Here is a 26,516-nt window from a genome sequence, read left to right on the forward strand (position 1 = left end):
ATTAAAGTTCTTTGGTTGGGGAGGGGCAGACTTAGTGCATCCAGAGGATTTCAGGGTGAGGAACATTAACCTGGGCTGTAATGAAGAATTAAACTCTTCTTGCAGCCTAAAGCCATCACATTTGCTGGAGCTTCTATTTCCAGACCCAACAAAATCGTGCCAGACCTCATGGGATCAATGGCTATTAGCTTTGACGGCAATGGAACTGCCTCAGAAGGCCATCTGCTGGGAGGCTAATGGGCTTCCTCGGACAGTTGGTTGACTGTTATGGGAACAGACTGCTGGAGTAGTTGGGCCAGAGGTCCAACCCAGCAGGGTACAGCTTATGTTCTTATGACCTGTAAATTGCATTCACACAATTACAGGAAGCTCAAGTTTGATCTCTTAATAGATAAAGAACTTCTCATACTCAGTTGTCCAAAGCACAGGAGCTTGATGGGTAAGATCTGCAATAAAATTGTAATTACAGTTGGCAGAATGGAAGAACAGTTGTCTTCACCATGGAAATCCTGAGATTTCCAGTCATGAAGAACTATAGCCATGTTCAGGCACATATCATAGAGCTTCACTGCAGACTTTCATCACCATAATAAGAAAACTGATGGAGATGGATAAAGGAGCTGGGCTTCGTATCCCTGCTTTCTCTCTATGTTTTGGATATCCAAGCATGTGAATAACATCATAATGCAGAATTTCTGATAGAGGTAAATGGGTATAAATAGACATGGTTGTCCTACTGGAATCTGGATGGCTATTCTTATCAGCAGTTAGACTAACATTAATATATAGTTCACCTACAATTGATGGAAATGCTTTTCTTTTTGGAAAGAACAGTAGCATGGTGCAATTTTTTTAAAAGTCGTGATTGACCAAGTAGTGGTGCACTCCTCTTCTTTGTCCTGCAACCTTTGTCTAGTCAATATGGTAGTATAGGTTCTGGATTCCTTGGGAAAACCTGCAGATCCCCTCCATTGAGAAAACCGTGGGATAAGACTGCCTGCTTTGGTTTTGCAACCTTTCAGGAAACTCAGTTCTACTCTTCTAAATGTGCACCTTGTAGAAACATTGCTTCCCAGTCTGCTTCATGCTCGCAGGCGACACTGCCACCAGGTGGATAGAAGCGCTTTACAAAAAGGAAGCAATTGACAGCTTATTTTAAACATATTTTCCACGCTAGCAGCACTGCTGAACGTGTCTCATGCTGTTTGCTTGCATGCATCAACACAGTGTGTGATTAGAAAGCAGAGGAAAGATGTTTTATATTCAAATTTCTCTTCTTGCCAATCTTGTGATGACATTTCATTGTAGAAAAACATGGATTGTATTCACGCTAATTGTCGGGATCTATTTTTTTATGCATCCCACCCACGTCGCTTGTGTTTGCTGTTCTTTCCAGTAAATATATGTCTACAGCAACCATTGCTTCTCTCATATGTCCATCAAATCAAGCGTTTCTGCCTCAGGTTCAGGTCCTGTGTTTTCTTTTGGAATGGCTGAAGTCTAAAGTTTTTCTGAGTATCAAAAATCTAGTACTGTCATTCTGGGATAATGGCATGAGCTGAAGATAGAATTTAGCTTCCAAGAATAGATTGTAATTTCTCTGAGAAAGAGAATCCATATAGATCATCATCCCAATCGAGTGATCTCCAAATAAGTTGGGATAGAAGCAGTATTCCGAAATAGATCTGGAGGGCATTTGGAGGTGATAGAAACCTGTTTTAAATCTCAATTAAAATATTAATTGAGCATGTGAAGGCAAAGCTGGGTTTGAAAATGCATCTGTCACATAAATTTGTGTATTTCAGAAACAGGAATGGTTGCCACTCACTCTTAAATTTAGTGAAAAGTTGCTATGTAATGTGAAAAGCTTTTTAGATTCCCCTCTATCCCCCAAATCTCTCTTTAAAAAAATCCTGTCCTGCTTTCTGGGCAGCCCAAATTGAAATGCCTTTCAGCTTATCTTTGGCAGATGACTTCAGCTATAGACACACAATGTATTGCCATGCGAAGTGTGCCTCCTTGTTGACCTTCCATTGCTCAATTCTGCTTAATCCTCATTAATCAAAGGAACAACAGGAAGATATCCCAAGATTCTTTATTTTCTTCTTCATTCATTTGTTGGCTCTTGTTTTCGCCTTTTCATTTGCAGGTGAATGGATATGAAACAGAACTTCCATATTTTCATCCTTCTGGGCAATTAGAAATCTACCGGAGTAAAAATGGGACAGTTGTTGAATTGGATGGACTCATCCATATCCATTATTTAGACGTGGGTATCCTGGAGATACGTCTCTCCACCATATATTTCAACTGTACTGGAGGCCTCTGCGGCTATTTCAATGGAAACAGCAGTGATGAATTCTGCTTTCCGAATGGGAAATGCACAGATAACCTGGTAGTTTTCCTGGACAGCTGGACAACCTTCAATGAGATCTGCAATGGGGAATGTGGTGATCTTCTCAAGGCCTGCAACAATGATTCGGAGCTTCTGAAAGACTACCGGAGTCGCTCAAAATGTGGAGTCATCAATGATCCCACCAACAGCTCCTTCCTGGAATGCCACTCTGTGGTGAACGTGTCCACGTATTACCGAACCTGCCTTTTCCGTCTGTGCCAAAGTGGCGGAAACGAGTCGGAGCTGTGCGACTCAGTAGCTCGCTACGCCAGCGCTTGTAAAAATGCAGAAGTGGACATTGGCCAGTGGAGAAGCTCCAGCTTTTGCCGTAAGTTGGGGAGTGGGGGAGATACCTATCTTCACACTGTCTCCCTGTAGGAACTTAAGCTGTTTGAGTATAGGTCAGCATCATGGATTTTTTAGGTCAAAATGCCCTAAGGTGTCAATGCTATTAAATAACAACAATCATCTTTCTAGATCTAATGGGATACCCAGGTTACATAGGTTAGGACTGAAGCCACTAAAATATTTCTAGGTATACATGAGAACCTTCTAAGTCTTATGCTCAGAAAACTCTTCTGAGGTTCGAGTGAAGCCACTAATGGATGTGGTAGAAACAGAGCCTTGGAAAATCTTGCTTGGGTGTACAAAAGTCTACAGTCAGTCCTTAGGATGGTGGCCTTTTACCAAAAGAGTCAATGTTCCATGCTGTCAGATTTCAGAACAGACATGGCTATAAGTCTCTGTTTCTTCAAAAACTTAATTTCATATTCAGGAACTCGTTAACACAAGAAACTTCAAGGACTTGATAGTGCTAGATAAGTTGCTTTACTGAAGATGAGGAAGTCATACATAGACAGAAGTTCCTGATGCAGAATGCAGGAATCAAGGTATATGGAACTTAAGGAGTAACAACAGAGGATAACTAAAATGCAAGAAGGAAGAGTACTTTGTTTTGTTTAGCTGTGATAATATTCTTGCTGCCAATGATACAAATATCATAATCTAAGGGAAATATTTAAAATGACATCTTGCACACATAAGTATGGAAGGTTTAATGAAGTTGAAGAAAATGGAAACAACTGAACACAGCGTGATAGATGCTGAAGATCTAGCAGATCACGCACTTTGCAGAGACTCAAGATCAGGAACTTAACCTTAAAGGAGTAGTAAGAGGCACATTAAGTGGTCATTTAATTATGAACCCCTTTAAAATGGAATATGCAAAAGCTTCCTTTCCCCCCACCCCAGAAATCTGATATGCAAGAACAAAACCCATCATTGTCCATCTCACGATGGTCTGCCAGCTGCTTCCATAACATTCACAAATCCAGCATAGAGGCAGTGACTTTTTCTATTCTTTGTACCTGACACCTGGGTTTAAATTTATACTGTAGCAGGGGAAACTTCATTGGTAACAAAGGATCTAGCTTCATGGTTGTAAGTGAAATGTATTAAAAGGTTTATCGATAAGCGATGAAAAATAAAGCAACCACAGTGCAAATTTAAAGCTGAAAGAAAATTCCACAGAGGTTAAGGCAGTGTAATGTAATACAATGTGTAATCAATGCTAGGAGAGTAATAAACGCAGCAGGGCAGGGTTAAGAAAAAACTAAAACACCTTTCAGCTGTGTGAATAACAGGATTCAATAAGCCAGTAATAAAGCAAGCTGAATTTTAAAAAATCATGCCAGTGTATTGCCAGGTTTCACATTGTATCATCCATAAGGATAAATAATAAAACTCATTCCCTCTGTCTCCCGGCTATTCAAGGATGTAAAACATTAAGGGAAATAATCATTTGTAACCATCAATCCTTCTTTTCACCTCATAGAAGTCCTTTTCTATAATGATCAGATAATTCATTCCATCTGTTCTGAATCTATAGTGGTTGATTCTGAATTTGATAAGATCATCCTTCCTTTCTTCCTCCACCCTGGTTAAAGCAATCTTTGTATGGGATGATGAGAGGTTAAGTATGGTTTTCCTGACTCCAGGGGTGTCCATGGCAGGTATCAGGATGGTAGGTTGGGACCACATAACCAAAGTCCTAACTCTTTTTAAGCGTGTTGTGTAAAATGGGGGCAGAGGGCTACCATCTTGAAACACTCCTGTGAATGCCCCTGCCTGACTCAGGTCAAGATGGCTGCTGCCTCATCCAGGAGATGGCCCCTGGGATTCCGTCTGACCATTTGCTTCCTTCTTTTTCTTCCAGCTCTTGCCTGTCCTGAGAATAGTCACTTTGAGGAGTGCATGTCCTGCTCTGAGTCCTGTGATACCTTGAGCATGGGGCCCGTGTGCCTGGACAGTTGTGTGGAGGGCTGCCAGTGTGACAAAGGCTTTGTCCTCCGGGGCACCCAGTGCATTCTCCGTAGTGAATGCGGCTGCAGCTTTGAGGGCCACCAGCTCTCCACCAACCAGTCCTTCTGGATGGACATTGATTGTCAGTACTTCTGCTACTGCAACAGCTCTGACAACAGCGTGCGCTGTGAGAACCTCCCTTGCAAAGAGGATGAATACTGCCTGGAGGAGAGTGGCCTATATTACTGCCAGGCCCGCACAGATGCCTCCTGCATCATTTCTGGCTACAGCCATTACTTGACCTTTGATGGATTTGCATTTGACTTTCAGAGCAGTTGTCCTTTGGTCCTTTGTACAACCATCACTCGCCAGAGGTCAGAGAGGTCAGATACTTTCCCCGAGTTTACAGTTATTGCCAAGAATGAGGATCGGGACCCTTCTCTGGCTCTGTGGGTAAAGCAGGTGGAGGTGGAAGTTTTCAGCTATAGCATTGTGATCCATCGAGCCTACAAACATACTGTGCTTGTAAGTCAATAGAGATTACCTTCCTCCTCTGCCTTAATCAGGATAAGATGGGGCACCCAAACCCAGTTGATCTAATGAGCACTTCTCAAGTTTGGTGGGCTTCAGTTGGCCCAACAGGGAGCTGAATTGTCTTTTGCTCTAAAATGGGGTGGTGTGCTCCTAAATCAGACCAAACTTTGCTATTTTGTAGAAAGTTGGATTCCAGCAGGAGGAATTTCTTGGAGACCGCATGGTAAGTGCAGCTTAAAGAATTTAGGCAAGACCAAAGCCGAAGAGGGGGCACTCATTTTCTACCTTTCTGTCATCTCTTTTTACATAGCAGGTTGCTGATATCATCCCACCACACTTCTGAACAGAGAGCTTGGAAATTCCCTTTAGAATTGGATCAGGATGTCCTAGCTATGGCTTGATCACTGATAGTTTGATAACTTGGTTGGACTACTGTAATGTGTTCTTCATGAGACTGCCTTTGAAGATGATCTATAGATGGTGCAGAACATGGTGGATAGATTATTGGTGAGAGCACCAATAAACTAGCTGCCAGCACAATACAATACCAATTCTTAAGATACTGCACTGCTTCCAGGCCAGATTCAAAATCATGTTTATTACCTTTAAAGCTCTGTAGAGTGCAGCACTGGGATGTATCAGGCAACACAATTTGGTCTGGATATCTAGAAAGGGCCTGTTCAGGGTCCTCCCTCCTTTCAGTGCTCATGGGTTGTGGAGCAGGCAGTAGGCCTTCTCAGTGGCAACCCCCTATCTTCTGCCCCCTTAAAGAATGGAGGACCCCAACCCTGCTTCCCTTTCACAAGTTAAGACCATTTTGTTATTATGTGCTTTTGGTTCTTAGTTGTTCTTGACACAACTAGGTATGTTTTACTTCTTCTTCTTCTTGCATTTTATCTTGTTATCTGCCTAGAGTAACCATTACAGCTGGAGCAGGCTAAGGGCTGCTGGTCAAGCCAGGGCTATAATTTGTCTAGTTTTTCCCATTTATTAAGTATCTTTATAATCCATGCTTTCTAGGTACCCAGAACAAAGGATCTTTGTGTTTAATGTGTGAAGATAGAAAGTCCATCAGATTGAGCTTGACTCCATGGTCTCCTCTTGTCCATATCCATGTAGTTTTCCTGGCAGTAATACTGAAAGCTGTTCATCATTATCAACCTCTGGTGGTTTTGTTTTGTTTTTTAACTTTCCAGTCTAGCCTTGGATTTCCCAGTGGCATCTCTCCTAAGTATTAATCAGGTCTGACCTTGCCTGGTTTTCCAGGATCAGCTAAGCATCCAAGTGCTGCCACTGAGCTGGACTTTTAACCTGACCACATTACTATGAGAAAATCCTGCAGCGATATGGGGATCTTACCAAAGATATGCAATAAGCTTTTGATGTGGAATGAGGATTTAAACTTGGATTTCCTGGGTCAGGTCATCTTTCTTTGAAGCCTGCCTCCTTCAACTGCCCTCTTTTACTGACTTCCTTGCATCTTTTTTTGCAGATCAATGAGGAACGTCTTTATCTGCCTCTGAAACTGGGCCAAGGGAAGGTGAACATATTCACCTTTGGCTTCCACATCATTATAGAGACCGATTTTGGGCTGAAGGTGGTGTATGACTGGAAGACCTTCCTCTCCATCACTGTTCCACGGAACCTTCAGAATGGCACATACGGCCTCTGTGGGAGATACAACAGCAACCCTGATGATGATCTTCAGACCTCTAGTGGCCTTGTTGTCTCCAGTATTAATGAGTTTGGCCACAGCTGGGCCAAGCGGGACCCCTTTTGCCAGGTGGGCTGTGGTGATAGATGCCCAGCCTGTCGTAAGGTAGAAGGCTTCTGGAAGCCTCAGCAACTGTGCAGTTTGATTCCTAGCAAGAGCGGTGTCTTCTCCAGGTGCCACAGTAAGGTCAACCCTACCTTCTTCTACAAGAACTGCTTATTTGACACCTGCATTGATGGCGGAGCAGTGCAGACAGCTTGCAGCTGGCTGCAGAATTATGCCAGCACTTGCCAAACCCAGGGGATAGCAGTCACTGGCTGGAGGAACTTCACGTCATGTTGTGAGCCGAAGTTTATTTTTGTTCCTCCTCCTCCCCCTCCTCCTCCTCCCCCTCTTGTGCTTATCCATTTAAAAAAAGATTTCTTTCAACTTTAGGAGTTCTGATTATTTTCAGCTGATGTGTTTCTGGTTCAAAGGGACATTTTCTCTTGGTGACTGGATTTGCTGGTACTTTCTTAGTATTATTTATTGCATATCTAGACATCCTTTCCATCTTAATAAATGAGGTTCATAAATCATGGCTCGTTTGGGTTTAGCGTTCTGGCTTATGGGGAGAAATAGAAGGCAGAGTTCCTGGCTTATAAAGAATGCAAAAATTATCAAACAACGAACACCACTTTTCATTTATGGCCAAGTCAGGACTTTCTAGTTCTCACATCTGAACATCACTCTTGTATATTTGGAGTGGGAGCAAAACACACTATTTCTACACAGAAAGGTAAAGCAATATATTAAGCTATTTAAAAATCAAAGAAAGATCAACACTAACCCAGATTAACTGAGTATGTTAGGGTAAGAACTAGCTCCTTTGTTCCTGAGTTTGGGCCCTTATTGGTAAGAATTTTCCATGATGATCTTCCAGTGGTTCTATTCTGTCCTCTTTTGCATTACCTGGATTGAATCCCCAACTTACATCCCAGATGTCAGGACTGTGGTGGGCCTTGAGCCCTGACATGATGAAGCTAGCTAATTCAAGGGACTGAGTCTCTTCAGGAAGGAGATGAATGGAATGTTGGAGATAAAAAGACAAAGAAGAAGAAAGTGACTTAGATTGGGAGACCTAATGACAAAACAGAAGGTGCAGGATAAATGACACAAATAAGAAGAGATGGCATGACAGAATTACCCAGCAGATACCTCATCATGAACAAGATGTGCATTGGAGTAATAGAAGATTATCTCTGGTGTAACCATGTTCATAAAGAGGATGAATCATGAGTGCTTCACCAAATCTGACAAACTGAAGCACCTGGCACAAAGGCTTAGTCTGATTCTGGTAGTGTGTTGGATTTATTGTTGAAATCTGACATTCCCTATTGAAAGTCTTTTCAATAGGATGGCCTTGGTTTGGGATCTGTGAAGGCTGAGATCATTAGTATCATCTGGGGAGCTTTATCACTAGAGTTGGCTGGAAGATGGTGAAAAATAGGCCTATTCACAGGAAAAAAATCCCAGAACTTATTGATAAAAGAGGAACCTTGCATGCAGGTCCCAGGCTCTAACTCGGGTTGAATTATATTGGGAAAAAAAGAAACCTGCATGTGAAATTAGGGAACAGGGATAAAAAAATCTGATTACCTCCAGAGGTTTAAGGATTTCAAGGTTTTAAGGATGATCAGTTCCAGTTAGTATGGCCAATTGTGAGAGTTGTTCAAAACTTCTGAAAGGTTATAAAATGAACAACTCTAAGCTTGATTGTTATCTCTCACTGTCCCACCATATTCTTCTATTAGTGTCCATAAAATGCTTAGTTTTGACACATATCTTTTAGCTAGTACATGGAAGTGGAGATAGCAGGTTGTATGAATTCAAATTGCAGTTAATTGACACTTAATCCTGAGGGAGTTGACTTTAGTCCCAAATCTATCTGGGTTTGTTTGGGGTTAAACTCTCTCATTTCCTGACTCCTTCATGAAATTTACTTACCAGGGAGTTAGCTGTCCCTTCCTCTGTGATCAAGATAATATCTTGGCACCCAATTTTTGTGGCTATTTCAGTTTTCACCTTTACATCCATGTGGGAGAGAGAAAAGGGGACAGAAATGAGTGGGAAGAAAGGATGTCTTGGTCAGCCATGTCACGTGTTCCTGTGACATGTCTACTCACAGTTAATTGATCGATGATTTGCTCAATGAATTCCATGGCCAGAGTTAACATAAAATCAGACCATCATCACACCAGCTGATTTTGCACAAGATGTTGTACAAGCACAGCCTCTGTCTAAGTAATAAGTCAGATATAATTGCAGATTGGGGCAAGGCAGGCTGAAATTGCTTAGGTGATGCACCAGGAAGGTCACGCAGTTGGCGTATGCTACTCAATTGCCACCCAGCCTTCTCAGTCCTTGTCCAAGATATCTTGGGCCTCCACTCAGTAGCAGAGCTCCATTTTGGTATGCACTGCTTACGCAGGTCAAAGATTTTTTTTTTTTGGCACACTGCAGCACTTGCCTGGAAAGGTTTAATCTCATCTCCCCAAAGCAGTCATTCTTCATTTGTCAAATGCAAATATCATTAGTTTATGCAAGTGCGGGGAGAGCGCACGCATTTGTTGTAAAGAGCCCCTCCTGTCAATAGGTTACAATGTATTGTTCAATTATTCTTCTCCTAAACGAAGACGCAAAGCTTCTCAGGCAAATCAATTGAAAAGTCGTTTTCATCACTAATCAGATTTAGAAATTACATTTGGATCATTTTCTGTCTACAAATTGACAGCCTCCATCAGCATGGCTCCTGCCACTAAAGGATTCACTAACAGCCCTGAGAAAGGTGGAGGCGAGCAGGAGAGGAAGCCACTGGAGTCAGGAATTTGGTCTGCTCTTGCCTTGACCCTTAGGAGGGCTGAGATGGCTTGCCAGCTGTGGTTTTTAAAGTTGTCTCCTTGGCTGGAGGAAGAGAACAAGCTTTGGAGAGAGACACGATGATGCTTTGACAGCAGTGTGGCGTCCAAACATGCAGGGATTTCTGTTTACCAGCTGTTGCTTCTGGACAGATGTTTTGGTTTTCACATAGCTCAAAAAGCTAGTTACATTTTTTGATAGAGGGACATTTTCCGAAAAGGAGAATAGCCTGCCACCAAACCCTTGCTACCAATTCTCTTTCTCTACCCACCTCTTTTTGTATTCCTGGGGCTGATGAATTGGGGAGTAAACATCACCCTCCAAAGACAGGATTTGACCTCAAGCCTGCCATAGGAGGACAGCGCAGGCAGTCAACACGGGCAACTCCCTCATACTGCCATCCGCTCTCTGAGAAATACTTTCTCTCTCTTCAGACATTGTAACAAAGACCATCTTTCCTGTTCAGGCTTAGTTTCTACATAGGGATCACCTTCTAGTAGACCACTGGCAATTCTAGTTGCTCATTCTTTGCTATCCAGGCCCAAAGGAATCTTTGCCCATTTGCTGTGAGCGCCAGTCAATATGTTTTCCCAGTTTAGCATTCTCTAGCTTGAGTAGATAGCTCTCGAGACTCTCAGTCACCAGGACCAAGTGTTCCTCCGGATTTTAAGCTCCTGGGGGCTACTATGTCATACCGATTTCTATAGATAGCTTGATTCACCATGTTAACAGATGACTTACAGACTAAGATGCACCCATGTTAAGAAGCTTTGTCCCTTGTGTCCTAGCGGTCAGCTGCCCTCCCAACAGCCACTATGAAAGCTGCGTGAGTGTGTGCCAGCCTCGTTGTGCTGCCATCCGGCTGAAAAGCGACTGCAACCATTATTGCGTGGAAGGATGTCAGTGTGACCCAGGGTATGTCCTCAACGGCAAGAGCTGCATTCTTCCTCACAACTGCGGCTGTTACTCAGATGGCAAATATTATGAGGTAAGCCCAGGGTTTCAAAATGGGGGCTTGGGTTGTGGGGAATCTTCTGAGTCAGCAGCTGGAGGCCTGGGTGACAGTGCTGCCAAAGCAGAGAAGAGGTGGGACATGGGCGTCCACAAGGGTGGGAAAGGGCAGCATTGCACAAAGGCTATGGTTCAGTATTCAGTATTGCATCAGACACTGAGACACAAGTATGTAATGGTGGCATTTATGGGACAATGTCATTATGTGTGTCTATGCGTTACCATTCTGGCATCATCGTGACTTGCTCCAGACACCACTGGAATAGGATACATTTTCTGGGCCAGTTGTGGCTAGAATTCGATAGCACAACATAGATATGGTGCAGTGTGACTTGGAGGTCCAATATTCTGAAAACGGGTATAATTTCTTTTTGTCTCAAACACAATATTGGCAGTGAGGTGCCAAAAGAACATCAGCCAAATTAAGCCCCAAATATAATCAGTCTCTTTTTTCACAGGGTTGCATGTCTGGAATACATTAAGGGAGAACATTTTTCTGTTGCATGTCCTGAGTAGCATCCATCATGAGTGTTAGAGTTTGCGTGTGGGTCTACATGAATTCTTTCTGTTACTGCAATACGTATTGTCCATAAAGATTACAACGAAAACATACAAAAGAGCTATTTCTGTTCGTTTAAAAAAAGAAACCTACTACGTGAAATTCTCCTCTAAGCCTCCTTTGCTTTGGTAAAGATGCATTTCTAAACAGGCAGCCATAAATCTGCATAGCACAGTGGCTGCTCCTTTCTGGTGCCCTCGATTCTTTCAGGAGAAATAAGGATATGTTTGCTTTAACACCATTATCTCTGTTTCTTGCCACAATTGGCATCCCGATCAGGAAGCTCGCTCCGTCTGCACTGAAGGAGCCTTCCTCATCTGTATTCATCTAAGCAGCAATAACCACCATGAGCAAAAAAGAGAGCACAAGAAACCTTGTAGAATTTGATAACATACCATGCAAATTATAGTGTTTTTCTGTCCTAAACTGCCTGCGGGACTGGTTAGTAAATAGGTTCCAAAGACAATGAAAACAGAGGAAGAGATCTGAATGCTCTCAGCCCATTGCTGTTGTCTCCAATGACAGCACTCCATAATAGCTTGATTTGGGGGGCAGTAAACACAATTTTGGGGGGAACTCGTTTATTTGTCCTTAAAAAGGGATTTTGTCTTCTGGGGATAATTTTCAGGGGCTGTAAGCTGGCTTCCTCTTCCTCTCCACTGCAAGTCTATATTGCCGTTACGTTTCAGCCTCCCTTGAAAGGCACAATCAGCGATGTAGGTCTATGCAGAATGCAGTGTCCGTTTAGTGTCAGTTTCGTCCTCACAATGGAGTGACACCAGTTCTCCATAATGGGGCTCTGCATTCAGCCTTCTTTCAAGGGAGAGAGAGAAATATAAGACGACAGAAGCTTAATCAGGCTTTCAGCATCCTTCGCTGGACCCCCGAGGGAGATCCTTCCCTGTCATTGATTTCTGATTCCCCAGAATTTACTCTCAGATTAGAGCAGGAGACGACATAAATTCATGGAAAGACATTTCATTTGCAGAGGGAAATTAGTAAATGAGAGACGAAGGAGATGAATCAAGGTGAAAGACTAAAATGGGATGGTTGTGAGAACATTTTATTTTGATGCGGGGATATTAAATGTTGTTTCTGAGTTACTCATCAATCTAGTGATTATTTTTCAATGGGTTGAAAAAGTTGATATTTCTTGATCCTTGTTCCAATAAATTATTTACCTTGGCTTGCATCTATTGGGGGCAGACCAATAATCCCTATCAGTTTCACATGGTTTCATTCATAAATCTTTTCCCCCACCACCACTCTCTGCACCTCCTCCTCCTCTTCCTCCTTTTTTGCTTACACTTATTTATGTATATAGTTTTCCCCAATGTTCACATTCTTCTATCCTAAAATACTAATTTGTCAACCTATTCTAACCTAAACTCTGCATTTTTATATGCCTTCCAGTATGGCATTGATGTATTTATTGCATCATGTGGAGGAATGTGGAAATCAATGATAACTACTCTGGGTGTTACTTTTGAGTAGAGGTATGCCATTTTGTGCTCTTTGAAAATGTTGGATCCACTCTCACCAGCCAGTAATGAGTGGTATGCACCTCCTCATTTAAGCTCTCAGATTAGAACAATTGAGCTGTTATATTATGTCATACCCTCATACTAGAGGTTCCATGATTCCATCACCCCAGAGGAGACTATTTCACCAACTAATCTTGCCAGTGTCTTCCCAAACACCTGGAGGGCACCACGTTACAGTCCCTGAATGAAAAGGTACAAATCAGTTTGGCTTGTACAAATCAGTTAGAAGAAGTGAATTGCCAAGCATCTTAAATTCTCCTGCCTTTGGGGGAATGCCTTGTTGAAAAACATCCATTATACAATTCCAGATGCAGGTCCCACTTTACCATTTCACAGCTGTATGGAATCTGAGGTGCATTTCAAACCCTGGTGATTGCCTTTGGTTCTTGCTCTCCATGCGTGAACTGGCCAGCATTGTCCTCATGATTTATCGCTGGCCATTGTCCCTGGATTGGGAGCGCAGTGCTTGTTTCTGATTAAGCTTCTCATAGCAGAGGAAGGACCCTGGTTTAATGGTAGAACATCTTTTGCATGCTGAAGTTTTATGAAACCCCATAGAGTTTCTGCTAATCCAAGTAAGGCAACCATGGGCCACCAACATGAATACGGTAATCTGACCAAATAAAGTAGTTTTGTAGGTTTGGAGAAGGCAGCTTGGGTTAAAAATGGGCATATCCTTCTTGCTATCTGTGAAATGCTGAAAGGTGCAGATAGCCTAGTAATGTTGCCAAGGAAGAATAAGTAGGTCTCTTAGAAGCAGCCTTTAGCTTCCTGTCTCTTTTCAGAATTACAAACCTTAAGGAAAATCATTGGATGTTTTCACCCCACAATGTGAGAGAGCAGCTGTGAAGAACCATTTCTGCTACTAGTTTTGCTTTCTGCTTTCCTGTAGCTGGCTTTTTGCCTCCCAAGGAAAAGAAAAATGGTAGCAGGACTTATCTGATGAGACCACATTCTTGCTCTCCATTATGCTATAAATCTGATAATGAGAGAGTGGAATGTAATCTATGCTCCTCTGCAAAGCTACAGTTCAGCAGTCAGAAGGCCATTGGTATCACTGCCTTTGGCAGAGAGGGCAGAGATGTTGCTATGGCAATTCTAACTTTGAATTTCCCCCCTTTTACAGGTGATGAGTGTAGCAGACTAGGAACACTGGTCAGCAACCTTTCACAAGTCTTTTGATCTGCCAGAATTAGGTCTTCAAGTCAGAATATGCATTAAAAAAAAAAAAAACCAAGGAGATTTTAGAATCTCAAACTTCTTAATCTGAAGGTCTTACCTTTGGGGGCCCCATGGCAGGTTATATAAAACATAGTGTATTATGTTTGGATTCAACAGCAAACTATAGCATGCTAAAAAATCCAGAAATAAGTTTTCATATTGCAGAAGCCAAAATGTGGATGAAGAAAGGAAGAAATGTGTAAAATTAAGGCTCTAAGCTATTCTTTCGTATCATCCCAAATCACGATCTGGGGATGCAGCTGAACACACAGTGTATATGAGAAATGAGATGAGTTGCTGTACGTGCTTCATTTGACCTGCTTCTAGCTTAGCCAGATGTCGGTTTGCTGCTATCGCCAAGTGAAAAACAGAATGTTTGAATGCATCTGAATAGGGGATTGAAAAGGGTTCTTATAATTTTGAAAATCCAATATTTTTATACATCTGGTGCCCTCTACAAAACAGACATTTTAAGGTTTTGTTTGGAGAGAATATTGATCCAAACCCCACAGATTTTGGTTTGCCAAGCGCTTAGAGCTTCTGGCGAGAGGGCATGTCGGTCTATCCATTAAGAAATATTCTACACAGCTGCCCTCTCCTGGTGAAAAGTAAATTTTTGGAGGAGCCAGTTGGTTTCTGCATGGTCGCACTCTGCAACTAACGCAATGAACTGAAAAAGATTGTGTAGATAGGCTACTGTCTGTATCTGAAGGAAAACAAACCTACAGGTTTTTAGTTCACTGTTGTTGGTAACTGTTCTTTGTACACCTGGATTGCATATGAATGTATCATGTTACATTATCTAACTAAAAATGATTTAGTTGAGGTCAGGAAAAAATGTGTATTGAAACACCAGCACAATGGAATGAATGTTTATCTCATACCAGTCCTGCAAATCCGTAGCAGATAACATGGCAGTGGACTTGATATAATGTTCTCTATACAGAAAAGTGTGTGTGTGTTTGCATGCATGGATGTTCCTTTCTCTTCAAATCAAAACGTATCAAGAAATCACAATCATAAAATAAATCACACCATCACAGCTATAAGCAAATATGTTATCGCTGGACAAGGCAAAGAATTGGAGTAAGTGCTCCATTCGAGCAAGAAGCAAAATGAAATGAATGAAAAGGACAAAAATCACAACAAAAAAACCCAGAATGCAATGGGCAGGTAACATCTCTGTAAGTCCAGCTTGGTTCCTCTTGACTCAGTGGACGTGTCCTGTTAGTTTTCTTGCTAACAGTATGGAAGTAGCTTGCCCTTGCCTTTGAGAACGTTCTTCCAATGTCCTAGTCTGGCCTAGCAGCTTTGAGATTCCCTGATAGGCCCCACCCATGTCCTAACGGTGCCCAGACAAGGTCAACTGGATGCTCCTGCAACTGCTGAGACAACACAGAGGGCAAAATCTCTCAGACTGAAGTGAGACAAGGACAAGGTCCCAGCATGCCCAACAAGAAGGCACAGAAATGGCACCTAGCCAGACCTCAAAGCTTTCCAGGAGTGCTGAGCCAGTGATGGGCCGGGAGGACTACTCTGTGAAGGGCATTCCTTAGGTCTGCTGACGTGGCCCATGAGACCACCTCTAGGTGGCCATTTGATGTGTTTGTCAGCAGAAGGACGAGCAGGAGCCTCGGAGGTGGGCGCTGGACCCTTGTTGCAGTTCTCCAGGGGGTTGGTGGGGCTTTAGAGGTGCGGCTTCCATCCCTTGGAAGAACGGTTGCAACCTGTCTCTGCCTTTCCCTCCCTCCTCTTGCGCAGCCCAAGCAGCTTTTCTGGAACAGCGACTGCACCCGCCGCTGCCGCTGCTTTCGGCGGAACCTCATCCAGTGTGACCCTCGGCAGTGCAAATCAGACGAGGAGTGCGCCCTCCAGAACGGAGTCCGGGGCTGTTTCAGCATGAAGAGCTCCTACTGCATTGCTGCGGGCGGAGGAGTCTTCCGCACGTTTGACGGCGCCTTCCTCCGCTTCCCTGCCAACTGCGCCTTTGTCCTCTCCACCATCTGCCAGAAGCTCCCGGACATCTCTTTCCAGCTTATCATCAGTTTTGATAAGTGGTCCTACCCCAACCTGACCGTAATTTCACCGGTTTACTTTTATATCAATGAGGAGCAGATTCTTATCAGCGACCGAAATACCATTAAGGTACTGCACTGAGTCGTTCAGAGTCTTTTGGACGGGGGTGCAGCCACCTCGGGGTGGGGGGGCTGCGGCTGCACAGTAGCCTCCCAGTTTTGGCAATCACCCTGCCAGTGTTTGAGAGGCCACCAAAGAAAGTGGAAAAGGCCACAGATAGAGGGTTGGGGAGATGCATGGCCCAAAGCCACAGACTACCAAACTTTAGGAGGGAATCTAGCCTGCCTGAAAAGCGGAGGGGGGCGTCTTTCAGACTCAAGTATTTTTACCTCCACAATTAGGTGAATGGGACATCCGTCAGCATTCCTTTTGTGACGGGCTTGTCAACCAAAATCTACAGCCTGGAGGGCTTCCTGGTCATAGACACAAGCCCAGATATCCAGATCCACTACAATGGGTTCAACATCATCAAAATCGCCATCAGTGAGCGCTTGCAAAACAAAGTTTGTGGGCTTTGTGGAAATTTTAATGGAGATCACACCGATGACTACGTCACCCTGCGAGGGAAGCCGGTGGTCAGCAGCGTCTTCCTGGCCCAGAGCTGGAAAACCAATGGCATGCAGAAGAGGTAATGGGCTGGGCCAAGTGAGTGACAATGTCCAGGAGATGAACATGTTCACTTCATCTGCTGCGTCTAACAGCCACACACGTACCTATCCGTGGGCTGCCAGGGGCCACGTTTAATAGTAGCGCTTTTGTTTATGATGTGCGTATAACTAATCACTGCACAGACAAAGAAGAAATCAATAGTAATTTGGATGGGCCACTTGGGGCAGTTGGGTGGGGACATCCTAAAATAAAACCCCAACCCAAACTTTGAAATGCAAAGCATTGTTTGAAAAAGTGGGTGAGGAGGGGAGAAGATTCCTAATGGCATTTCACCAGCTAATTTTAGCAGCAAACTGTTCTGCTGTAGTTTGGGATGGGCACTGAAAGGCTCACAGTTGCACTGGTACCCCTACCTCACTCTGCCAACTCTAAGGGTAAGAGAGAACAGAATCCAGGCCTGCTGCAATAACTAGGAGAAGGTGGAGAATCCAAACCACTGGTTCTTTTCCTGAAGTTGTTTAGGGTTATTTGTCTGATTTCAAAGGCTAGGCAGGTTATGTCAAATACTCATTATGCTCAGTGATCTGAAAAGGCAGCTGCTGGGCCCCCACGTCTGAAGGGCTGAGTGTTGAACTGCTGTTAATTGAAAGACAGGAACTGGGAACCCAACGTTTAGGAAGGGTTAGAGTTTAGGGGATTGGCCCAAGTCAGAATAACTCAGAGCTGGCAAAGTCTGAGCTTAAATCAAAGCCTCTGTTGTCCTTTCTGTTGAGAACAGCTAATGGCTAACCTGAGTGGGTAAAACCATACCAGTACTGGAAATCATTCCCTGCCAGTAGAGCCTAACCAGGGGTGGGTCACCACATGTGGTAAGAACACATAAAGTCATGACATTGTGATTGTACTGATCCTTGTGGAAAACCATGGTTTGCTTAACTATTGTTTAGTGAATAAACCAAAGTTGGCTGTAGTGGTATGTGGGAATGACCTTGGGAGACAGGGGGAAGAGCCATAGTCAGGGCAACGGTCGGACAAGAGGCAGCTTAGCTCACAGCAGGAATGGGGGCATGGCAAACATCTCAGAAGGGGCCCTCCCTAGTTTCTTGAGCTGTAAAGGTGACAGGGGAGAAATGTACTTTTGGATTTGTAAGATTGATGTCAGCGTTGCGAGGTAGTCCAGGCAGGAAGCAAAGCCAGATGGACTAATTCTACTTTATTGTAAGGTTACATTAACAGAATCTTGTAAATCTGAAGGGCCATTTCTCCCCCTTCACCTTTATAACCCAAGAAACTAGGGTTTGTCATGCCCACATTCCTGTTGTGGGCTAAGCTGCCTCTTATCCAACCATTCCCCTGTCTCCCAAGGTCATTCCCACGTACTATTACATTGCCTGAGTTCAAACTGCATGCTAAGTTAAACATAATGGTTTATAAACAATGGCTGGATTCACATATTGGGTTAAGCCAAAGCACTTGATAGCCTTCATGCAAGGAGTGACTCCTGTCTTCCTCCCCATGGTTTCCCTGCCTCTTGTTACTCCCTCCTGGTTCTGTAATTTTTGCATTTATGCCTCCAGCTGCAACGAGCTTCAGTATTCGCAATATGCTGCTGCTTGTGACAACGTGCAAATCCAAGTCCTGCAGAGTGACAGCTACTGCCTCAGGCTCACTGACATGAAAGGTTTCTTCCAGCCTTGTTACGGACTGCTAGACCCATTGCCTTTCTACGAATCATGTTTTCTTGATGGCTGCTACAACCAGAAGAAGTATCAGCTCTGTGGCTCCTTGGCAGCATATGGGGAGGCCTGTCGCTCCTTTGGGATCCTCAGTACAGAGTGGATTGAGAAGGAAAATTGCTGTAAGCAAGCTTGTCTTAATTTAGCCTAGTCCCTCTTTAGACAGTTTCTTCATTGCGTTCTCTCCAGCAGAAAGTAAAAGAATGGAAACATGGGTATATCTGGTGTGGAAGTCTTCTCCTTGCCATGCTTTTCACCATGAATTCTTCCCTGATTGCTAGCATAACAAAGGTCTCCCCGTTAGATGGCCATCAAGAGAAATTCTAGAGCACCCTAAGAATGAGGGAGAGAAGCAGAAGATTTTTTTATCAGGGGAAGAAACCCTTGAAGACATGGTAGGATAGATTTCAGTACAGGACTTTTTTTTTTTTTCTGCTTAGACTTTGCCTCCTACCTTTCATGGAAAGTTCCTCCTAAAAAAGGAACACTCCTTAAAATAAATCAGTTATCTTTGTCTGTTTCCCACCCCCACCTTTTTTTCTCTTTTTTTAGCAGGAGTGGTTGAAGACCCCTGCATGGGAGCAGATTGTCCCAACAGAACCTGTGAAGTGGACAATGATGGAGAACTGTGTGGCTGCATTGAACCTCCTGCCTATGGAAACAGTGAGTGCCCTGCAAATAGACCCTGATGAGAAATTCCCTATGAGGCTTCTGTGGTAACCATCCTCCTTCTCCTCACAGACACACATGATATCCTAGATGCTGAGGTAACCTGCAAAGCTGCCCTAATGGAGGTGTCCATCTCAAAGTGCAAGCTGTTCCAACTGGGCTTTGAAAGGGAAGGTGTCCGCATCAATGACCGCCATTGTCCTGGCATTGAAGGCGAAGATTTCATCTCCTTCCAGATCAATAACACTAAGGGCAACTGTGGAAACATTGTGCAGGTCAGAATGGTTGAGGAACTCTGGATGTATGTTGATGAAGATTCTCAGTCATCCAGGTGGACTTATCTGGAGGTTGAGTCCTGGCAACTGGACTCCTTTTCTTTTGTTTGATATGTTTCGCTGCTTGTCCAAGCAGCTTCTTCAGTCCAAAGTTCGTCAGACTGAAGAAGCTGCTTGGACAAGCAGCAAAACGTATCAAACCAAAAGAAAAGAAGTCCAGTTGCCATGACTCAACCTCCAGATAACTCTGGATGTATTTTCCCCCTTATGACATTTGATTCCATATCAAAGCTTCTAGATTAACTTCACATGCATCTTGCTATGGAAATGTTTTTCATCACTGCTATCAGAACATCACCATAGACATTTAGTTCTTTGGAATGTTTCCTCTATGATAAAATAGGCAGTGTGAATAGAAACTTATAATGCCAAAACACATCAGCACTGGAACATCTGGAACTTTGCCATTGGCCTATTATCTTTTGGGCATGGATGTTTACATGTCCAGCTTCCATTCCTTCCTAGTTTATCCACTCCTAGAAGACATGAAATAGTTGGCCATCAGATAGTTCCCTGTGGATTAGAGATCTTTTCTTAGCTGGCCATCTCAGTTCCCCCCTAATTATATTAAGACATGAAGTCTGCAGCATAAATTTCAGACTACGAGAGTGGACCAGGATCTGAAAAGATAAATGCATCATTTGGCAGGCTGTTTTCCTAAGCATGTGAATTTTTTCTCCTCTGCGTAGTCCAATAGCACCCACATTATGTATAAAAACACAGTCTGGATTGAAAGTGCAAACAACACTGGAAATATCATTACCCGGGACAGGACCATCAATGTTGAATTTTCCTGTGCATATGAGCTTGACATCAAAATTTCTTTGGATTCTGTTGTGAGACCAATGCTCAGGTAAGAGAAACAGTGTTGACCTTCTGGGCATTCTGAAGAAATGGAGGGTTGAGTGGAGGCATTCCATTATCTCACAGACTTCATTTGGAGGTGTACAGCAGTGTTTCTCAATCTTGGCAACTTTAAGATGCGTGGACTTCAGCTGCCAGAACTCTGGGAGTTGGTCCATGCATGCTAGCTAAGAAATTCTGGGAGTTGAAGCCTATGCATCTTAAAGTTCCCAAGATTGAGAAACACTGGCATACAGGATCCTCTGAGGTGACAGTCAGAAGAGCATGTTACTTTATTTATTTTATTCTATTTATATGGCTGCCCATCTCACCATGGTGAATAGCTGGAGACTATTCACATATTATATTGGTTCCTATTGTGCAGGTGCTCATGTCACCCTTATGTTAGAATCCATGGAAGTATGAGAGGTTATGCATAAAAGTGATCTTTTGGGGGCTGGTCCATTAAAAATTTCTTTATCGGCAGGAAGCTACCAATCCTGTTTGTCACCTTCAAATCTCATGCATCAGTACCCATCATCAGTCACATCAGCTTCAGCTTCATGCAGATCTTTAAAAAAGAAAAAAAAATCAGGCAAAATAACAGTGAGAAGGTATTTCTCCTTCTTCTGCTAAGAAGAAAATGCGAGCAAGCACTGGAGCAGGCAGGGTGAGGCCAGGAACTCAGATTGGATCTCTTGAGTCAGTAAAAGCACACCCCCATAAAGCAAATGAACTAGCCTGAATAAAATGCTAAACAGTCCTAGAATTTTATCTCTGTACATGATTGCAAAAGGTCTTGCCTTCAAACATATCTAGACCTTTGATTCAGATATATGATTGATTATGTGCCATCAAGTCGTTTTCTGTCACATAGATAGATCTTCTCCATGATGATCTATCCCTTCAGATGTATGAGAATCTTTCTGATAAAATGGTAACATCAGCTGAGGTTTTTTTTTTTAAAAGAACCAATTTCTGTAGCCCTTGCTTTATTTATTTATTTATTTGCTTGAAGAATGGAATTAAAATCTTTGATCTTCTGAGTTTGACCCAGTTCTTAGTAGTAGTAGTAGTAGTAGTAGTAGTAGTAATAATAATACATCTTCTCCCTTACCTTCAATCATAACAATAACATCTGACCTTCTTTGTCTATTCTCCTATTTAACGAAATGGTCAGATCCAAAATAAATTACTTCGGAGCATTGGCTTTGCAACTTTTGGAAATCTGTTTTAACTGGAAGCTAATAATATAGAGTTAATGTTTTATTTGTCTATTAGCTTTGGTAATGGTTAGCCCTGGTAATACATTTAAAGGATGGAAATAAATCTAAATGAATCAATAAATAGCAACCATAATAACCAAAAGGAGATCTACTTTTAAATTCTCCAACAGCAGGTTTATCCCAATGACTTTTCAGTCTTCTAACAGTTCTTCTCTCTCCATCTTGTTCTCTCTCTCAAGTGTCATTAATCTGACTGTGCCTACCAAGGAAGGCAGTTTCACTACCAAAATGGCCCTATATAAAAATTCATCCTACAAGCATCCCTACAGGCAAGGAGAAGTTGTGCTAACCACCCGTGATGTATTGTACGTTGGCGTCTTCGTCCTGGGAGCAGATTCCACTCACCTCATCCTCACGCTGAACAAATGTTACGCAACACCTTCGCGAGACAGCAATGACAAGCTCAGATACTTCATCATTGAAGAAGGGTGGGACGCACTTTTTCAGTTCCCCATGTTTGCAATTCCAGAAGAAAAACTTGCCAGTTCTTGGCTGCTGTGGGGGACCTAACCAGTACATTCCTCTCTCTTGTAGTTGTCAGAATATCAAGGACAACACCATTGGAATTGAGGAGAATGGGGTCTCCCTGACCTGCCGTTTTCATGTCACTGTTTTCAAATTCATTGGAGATTACGACGAGGTTCATTTGCACTGTGCAGTCTCGCTGTGCGATTCAGAAAGATACTCATGTAAAATAGTAAGTGGCGCAGAGCTTTATGTGCAGCTCGCATAGATGGGCTGTTTAATGGTGTCTTCAAAAATGGCTACCTCAGAGCTTTTAGGTTGATTTTTGAAGAGCAATAAAATCTAAAGGGCATGTACTCAGGATACGACTTTAGTCACAGGGACCTACAGCTTCTGTTTTGTAGCTCAAAGAGTCCCTAGAAGAGATAAGGCTAAGCATTTGCACTTTTTGATGCATTTCAGTGTTTTGCATTTTAAGACTTTTAGAGGGGAAAAAAATGGATGCCTTAAACCTTGCAGATGATTAAGACACCTATTTCATCCCTTAAACTTTCAGCCCAATGGGCCCTGACTCTGCCAATTCTTAAAAACCGCTATTGACAGACCACGTGTATGCCTTCAAGCCAACAGGACTTGTGTACCAAGGATAGCATTTCTGTCTCTCTTTCTTTTTGGCTTGGTCAGAATTGTCCACAGAATACACGGAGGGCCAATGACTATTCCAAAGACCTCAACGAGCAGATCATTTCTGTGGGGCCAATCAGAAGAAAACGTAAGTGTGACGTTTCTCCAGGTTTCCATTCAGAAATTTGGATCAATTTTACTGCATGGCCGCTTCATTAAATCTTGTGGTAGTTAAAGAATCCAGCATCTTGTAATCCTCAGTGGCTTATTCCCATCCAGGTTTCTTTGATACTTTTTTACTTTCACTTGTGCCTTTTAGGCCTAGATTGGTGTGAAGACAATGGAGGCTGCGAACAGATATGCACAAGCCAGGTGGATGGGCCACTCTGCAGCTGCGTAACTGGTACCTTGCAGGAAGATGGCAAGAGCTGTCAAGGTGATGGACCCCTTGTCAAGGCCTCCTTCTAGCCATTCCCTAGGGTGACAAATTAAGAAGTGGTATCATTGGCAGAAATTATCCTTAGCTATCTGTACATAGTTAGACCTCACTAGAATAGACAAGGCATGCTATAAACCTGACCTGGAACCAATAAGAACAATGACTCAAAGACATAGATAAACCACTATTCAGTTCCAGTTAATGTTCTCATGTTCATCTTAAATATTATGCCTTTTTAAAAGCATTTGCATTAAAAAGTAATACCCAGAACTAATACTGGAGCATCTTAAAATCTAACCAATTCTATGCAAGGGCTACTCAAGTCTGCATCCAATCATGCTTACTTCCATGTAGGAGTTCCATTAATCCTACACTAACCTGAGTGGCAACTTTCACTGATTAAACATTGCAACCACAACATCTTTCTGATTGAAGTCTACATAATTTTTAAAACATGTGCTTGACTGTTCATTCTCTCCTTTCTTTTTTTCTTTGTAGCAACCAGCTCTTCACCTGGGCTTCAAGCTAGGCTGTTTCTGCTCCTTGTCAGCCAGTTGTTCTTATGGTGCAGTCTGTCTCAGTCCAGCCCAGCCACATCTTCTGTTAAAGTACTGAAATTTGCTTTAACCTCCTAAGTCCATATAGGATAAATACATACAACCCTAAACCTGCAATCCACGTGATTGTCCAAGCCCATTTGTGACAACACATTTTTTTGTCTGTTGCAATACTGGGGTTGTTGGCCTCTTTAAATGGCATTAATAAAGTTGTAAAAATGTAACAGGGCACCACATTCTTCTAAACTCTTAGGAGATCTGCAAAATGCATAGCCAGTAGTTGATTGCATATCTTCCTCTTCTGAGAAACCACTTTTGTCTTTGCATTTACAGAAATCTCTGTACACTCTTGATTATTAAATTTTGCAGGAAAACATCTGGGCAGCTTGGTTACTTTCTGAACTTGGGGTGGGGAGGGAAAGGGGCAAGAGGGGCTCTTGGGTGTCATGGATTTGGCATCCTGAAGTTTGCTTCCCAAACCATTCATTGCTGAGCTTAAATCGGCCTACAGCTGTTTCTTTTGAGGTTTTAATGAATTCTGCATACCCATCAGTTTATACCCAGCATTCAGTCCAGAGGGCTAAGAAAGATCAAGAGATGGAGAAAAGGTGCCCTGAAACACGCCCCCAGTCTCTATTACAATTACACTGTAGCCGCTCACACACTTTTTTTTTTTTGGTATGAACAGATTTTCACTTTTTGAGTTCTGGGTAGCCTCCTTCTAGATGTGTTTACCTGAACAGTGTTAAAACTACACGTGGGGCACAAGGTCATGTTTCTTGGCAGCCTTCTGTCTTGTGAAGTTTGCTTAGATTTGGGGCTTTAGAAAACACCTGTGGCACAATGAGGCATAATGTTTTTCTTGACATGCTAGTCATAAAAAATGTTTTGAATATACTCTGCTATAAAGGTTTAGAAACACCATGAGACTATCCATGCTGTTGACTGGGGTTTAACAAGCATCCTTCCTTCCTAGAAAAAAAAAATGGATTGTTTTCTGGTGGGTTTCCACAAGGAATCACTAAGGATCTGTGCAATGTTCATCCCACAACATATGGTAGTTGATTGCAAAGAGGCCAAATAAATATGATGGTTTTGCAGCTTGTTATCTAATTTCAGTGATTTTTAAACAAATTAAATGATGGATGGTCATACATTTTCATGCTCCTTTTTACTGCACATTTGCATACAAAAATAGAGAAATATTTGTGAAACAATTGTGTATCAGAGGCAGGAGGCTAAAAGCAAACATTTTATCATTTTGGACCATCATTATTTGGAATTAACATCACTTCCATATAAACCTGTGAGCTTCTTGGAAGTATCTGGCTGGTCCCTGGGAAGAACTAAACACTGAAAAGTTTGGAATTGATTCAACAGGATACCTACCTTCCAAACCCCTAATCCAACCACTATTTTTGTCTGTCCCTAAGAAAGTAATAAGAAACCCTACTCCCAGCCATGCATACACCTTGAGCAAACTCATCTTTGTATTCCAACAGATCTTTGTTGTCCTCCTCTGCTATTTCATTTGGTTTTATTTCACTGAAAATTTGGATGAAAAGGGAAAAGGGAAGGCAAGAACTTGACCGGAAGAAACAAGCATAAAGCTTTCTTTAACTAAGGCCTTCATATGTAAAAAGGATCCAGGCTCTGTTGGACAGAAAGAAAAGGACAGAGCAAAAAAACCAAAAAACCCACCCTCATTTAACACAAACCACAGCATTGTTTTTTATAACTCCCATCAGGTTAGAATTGAATGTACTGGAGCCCAGAGAAACAGAAACTCTCTGTCCTGCCAAACTTTCACATTTTATGACCTATTTTTAAATTGCGTTGCAGTACAACATGAATCTAATATTTGCTACCGCTACTTCCATCTACTGGAGATTGTTGTTTGCATAATCCTGCTTTGCAATAACTTCACACCATTGGGGTTTCTCTCCCCTCATCATCAAACACAGTCCTTGGGTGTCAATATACCCATCAATCTGCAAAGCTTGCACAGAGAAGCCATGTGTAATATAAGGACAAGCAACATTTCAGAGTATTGCAAGCCCATGGACAAATTTAACCCAATCACACAAGCCGTTAGATATGAGATTTTGTAAGAAAATTAAAACAAAAGCCAAGTATTGTGATTCTAGATTTCCACACCACAAAACTCTTATTTTCTACAATCAGACCTGGGAGAATGATATTAAATGTAACAAGTTGATGAAGGCAGAATTGAACATTTAATAAATGAATAAAAAATTAAGGAAACACCAGAAGGTTTGAAACATCTTACAATTATAGCCACGCTACGGAGGAAGGATACCTATAAACTGAGCAAGCGTGACCCTGGTTTGCACATTAAGTAGAAAGAAGTCAGTGTGCAAATGAAATCTACTACTGACAAATGCCTTGTTTGTGTGCCAGTATGCACACGAGCTACCATTCCAAACCCCTTCCGGACCAGCATTGTGTATACTCTCAGAAACAGTTTTAACCTGATATATGGTCCTCACCACCACCACCACCAGCATGGACCTTAAAATGCTGGAAACAAGGCTCAAAGGACATGAGTGACACCTCTCTACCAAGCTGCTGTAAGATCTGGAGTGAAAAAGAAAGATAAGCTTCTGGGTCCTGCTTCACAGAAGAAAGAACAAAGCCCTCCATTTATGGTGTTACTTCAAGTTGTACTTGTTTTTTCTG

The 26,516-nt window shown here is 42.5% G+C and overlaps 1 protein-coding gene across 1 annotated transcript in view; it reads left to right on the top strand.

Moving 5' to 3' along the window:
* TECTA (tectorin alpha) overlaps positions 1-24,212 on the top strand; it is a 51,952-nt gene extending 27,740 nt beyond the window's left edge. Inside the window, 15 exon segments of the mRNA XM_088138993.1 lie at positions 2,150-2,723; positions 4,611-5,221; positions 6,723-7,284; positions 10,631-10,830; positions 15,939-16,322; positions 16,595-16,902; positions 18,440-18,720; positions 19,151-19,261; positions 19,340-19,542; positions 20,292-20,455; positions 21,911-22,159; positions 22,266-22,428; positions 22,881-22,968; positions 23,140-23,256; positions 23,758-24,212. Coding sequence (XP_087995119.1) covers positions 2,150-2,723; positions 4,611-5,221; positions 6,723-7,284; positions 10,631-10,830; positions 15,939-16,322; positions 16,595-16,902; positions 18,440-18,720; positions 19,151-19,261; positions 19,340-19,542; positions 20,292-20,455; positions 21,911-22,159; positions 22,266-22,428; positions 22,881-22,968; positions 23,140-23,256; positions 23,758-23,894 — 4,152 coding nt within the window. The 3' untranslated portion in view covers positions 23,895-24,212.
* The last annotated feature ends 2,304 nt before the right edge of the window (positions 24,213-26,516 follow it).

Source organism: Python bivittatus, unplaced genomic scaffold (genome assembly GCF_059951505.1).
Source record: "Python bivittatus isolate LINGU-HERP-01145 unplaced genomic scaffold, Pbiv_v1 ctg000320_np1212, whole genome shotgun sequence".
Classification (NCBI taxonomy): Eukaryota; Metazoa; Chordata; class Lepidosauria; order Squamata; family Pythonidae; genus Python; species Python bivittatus.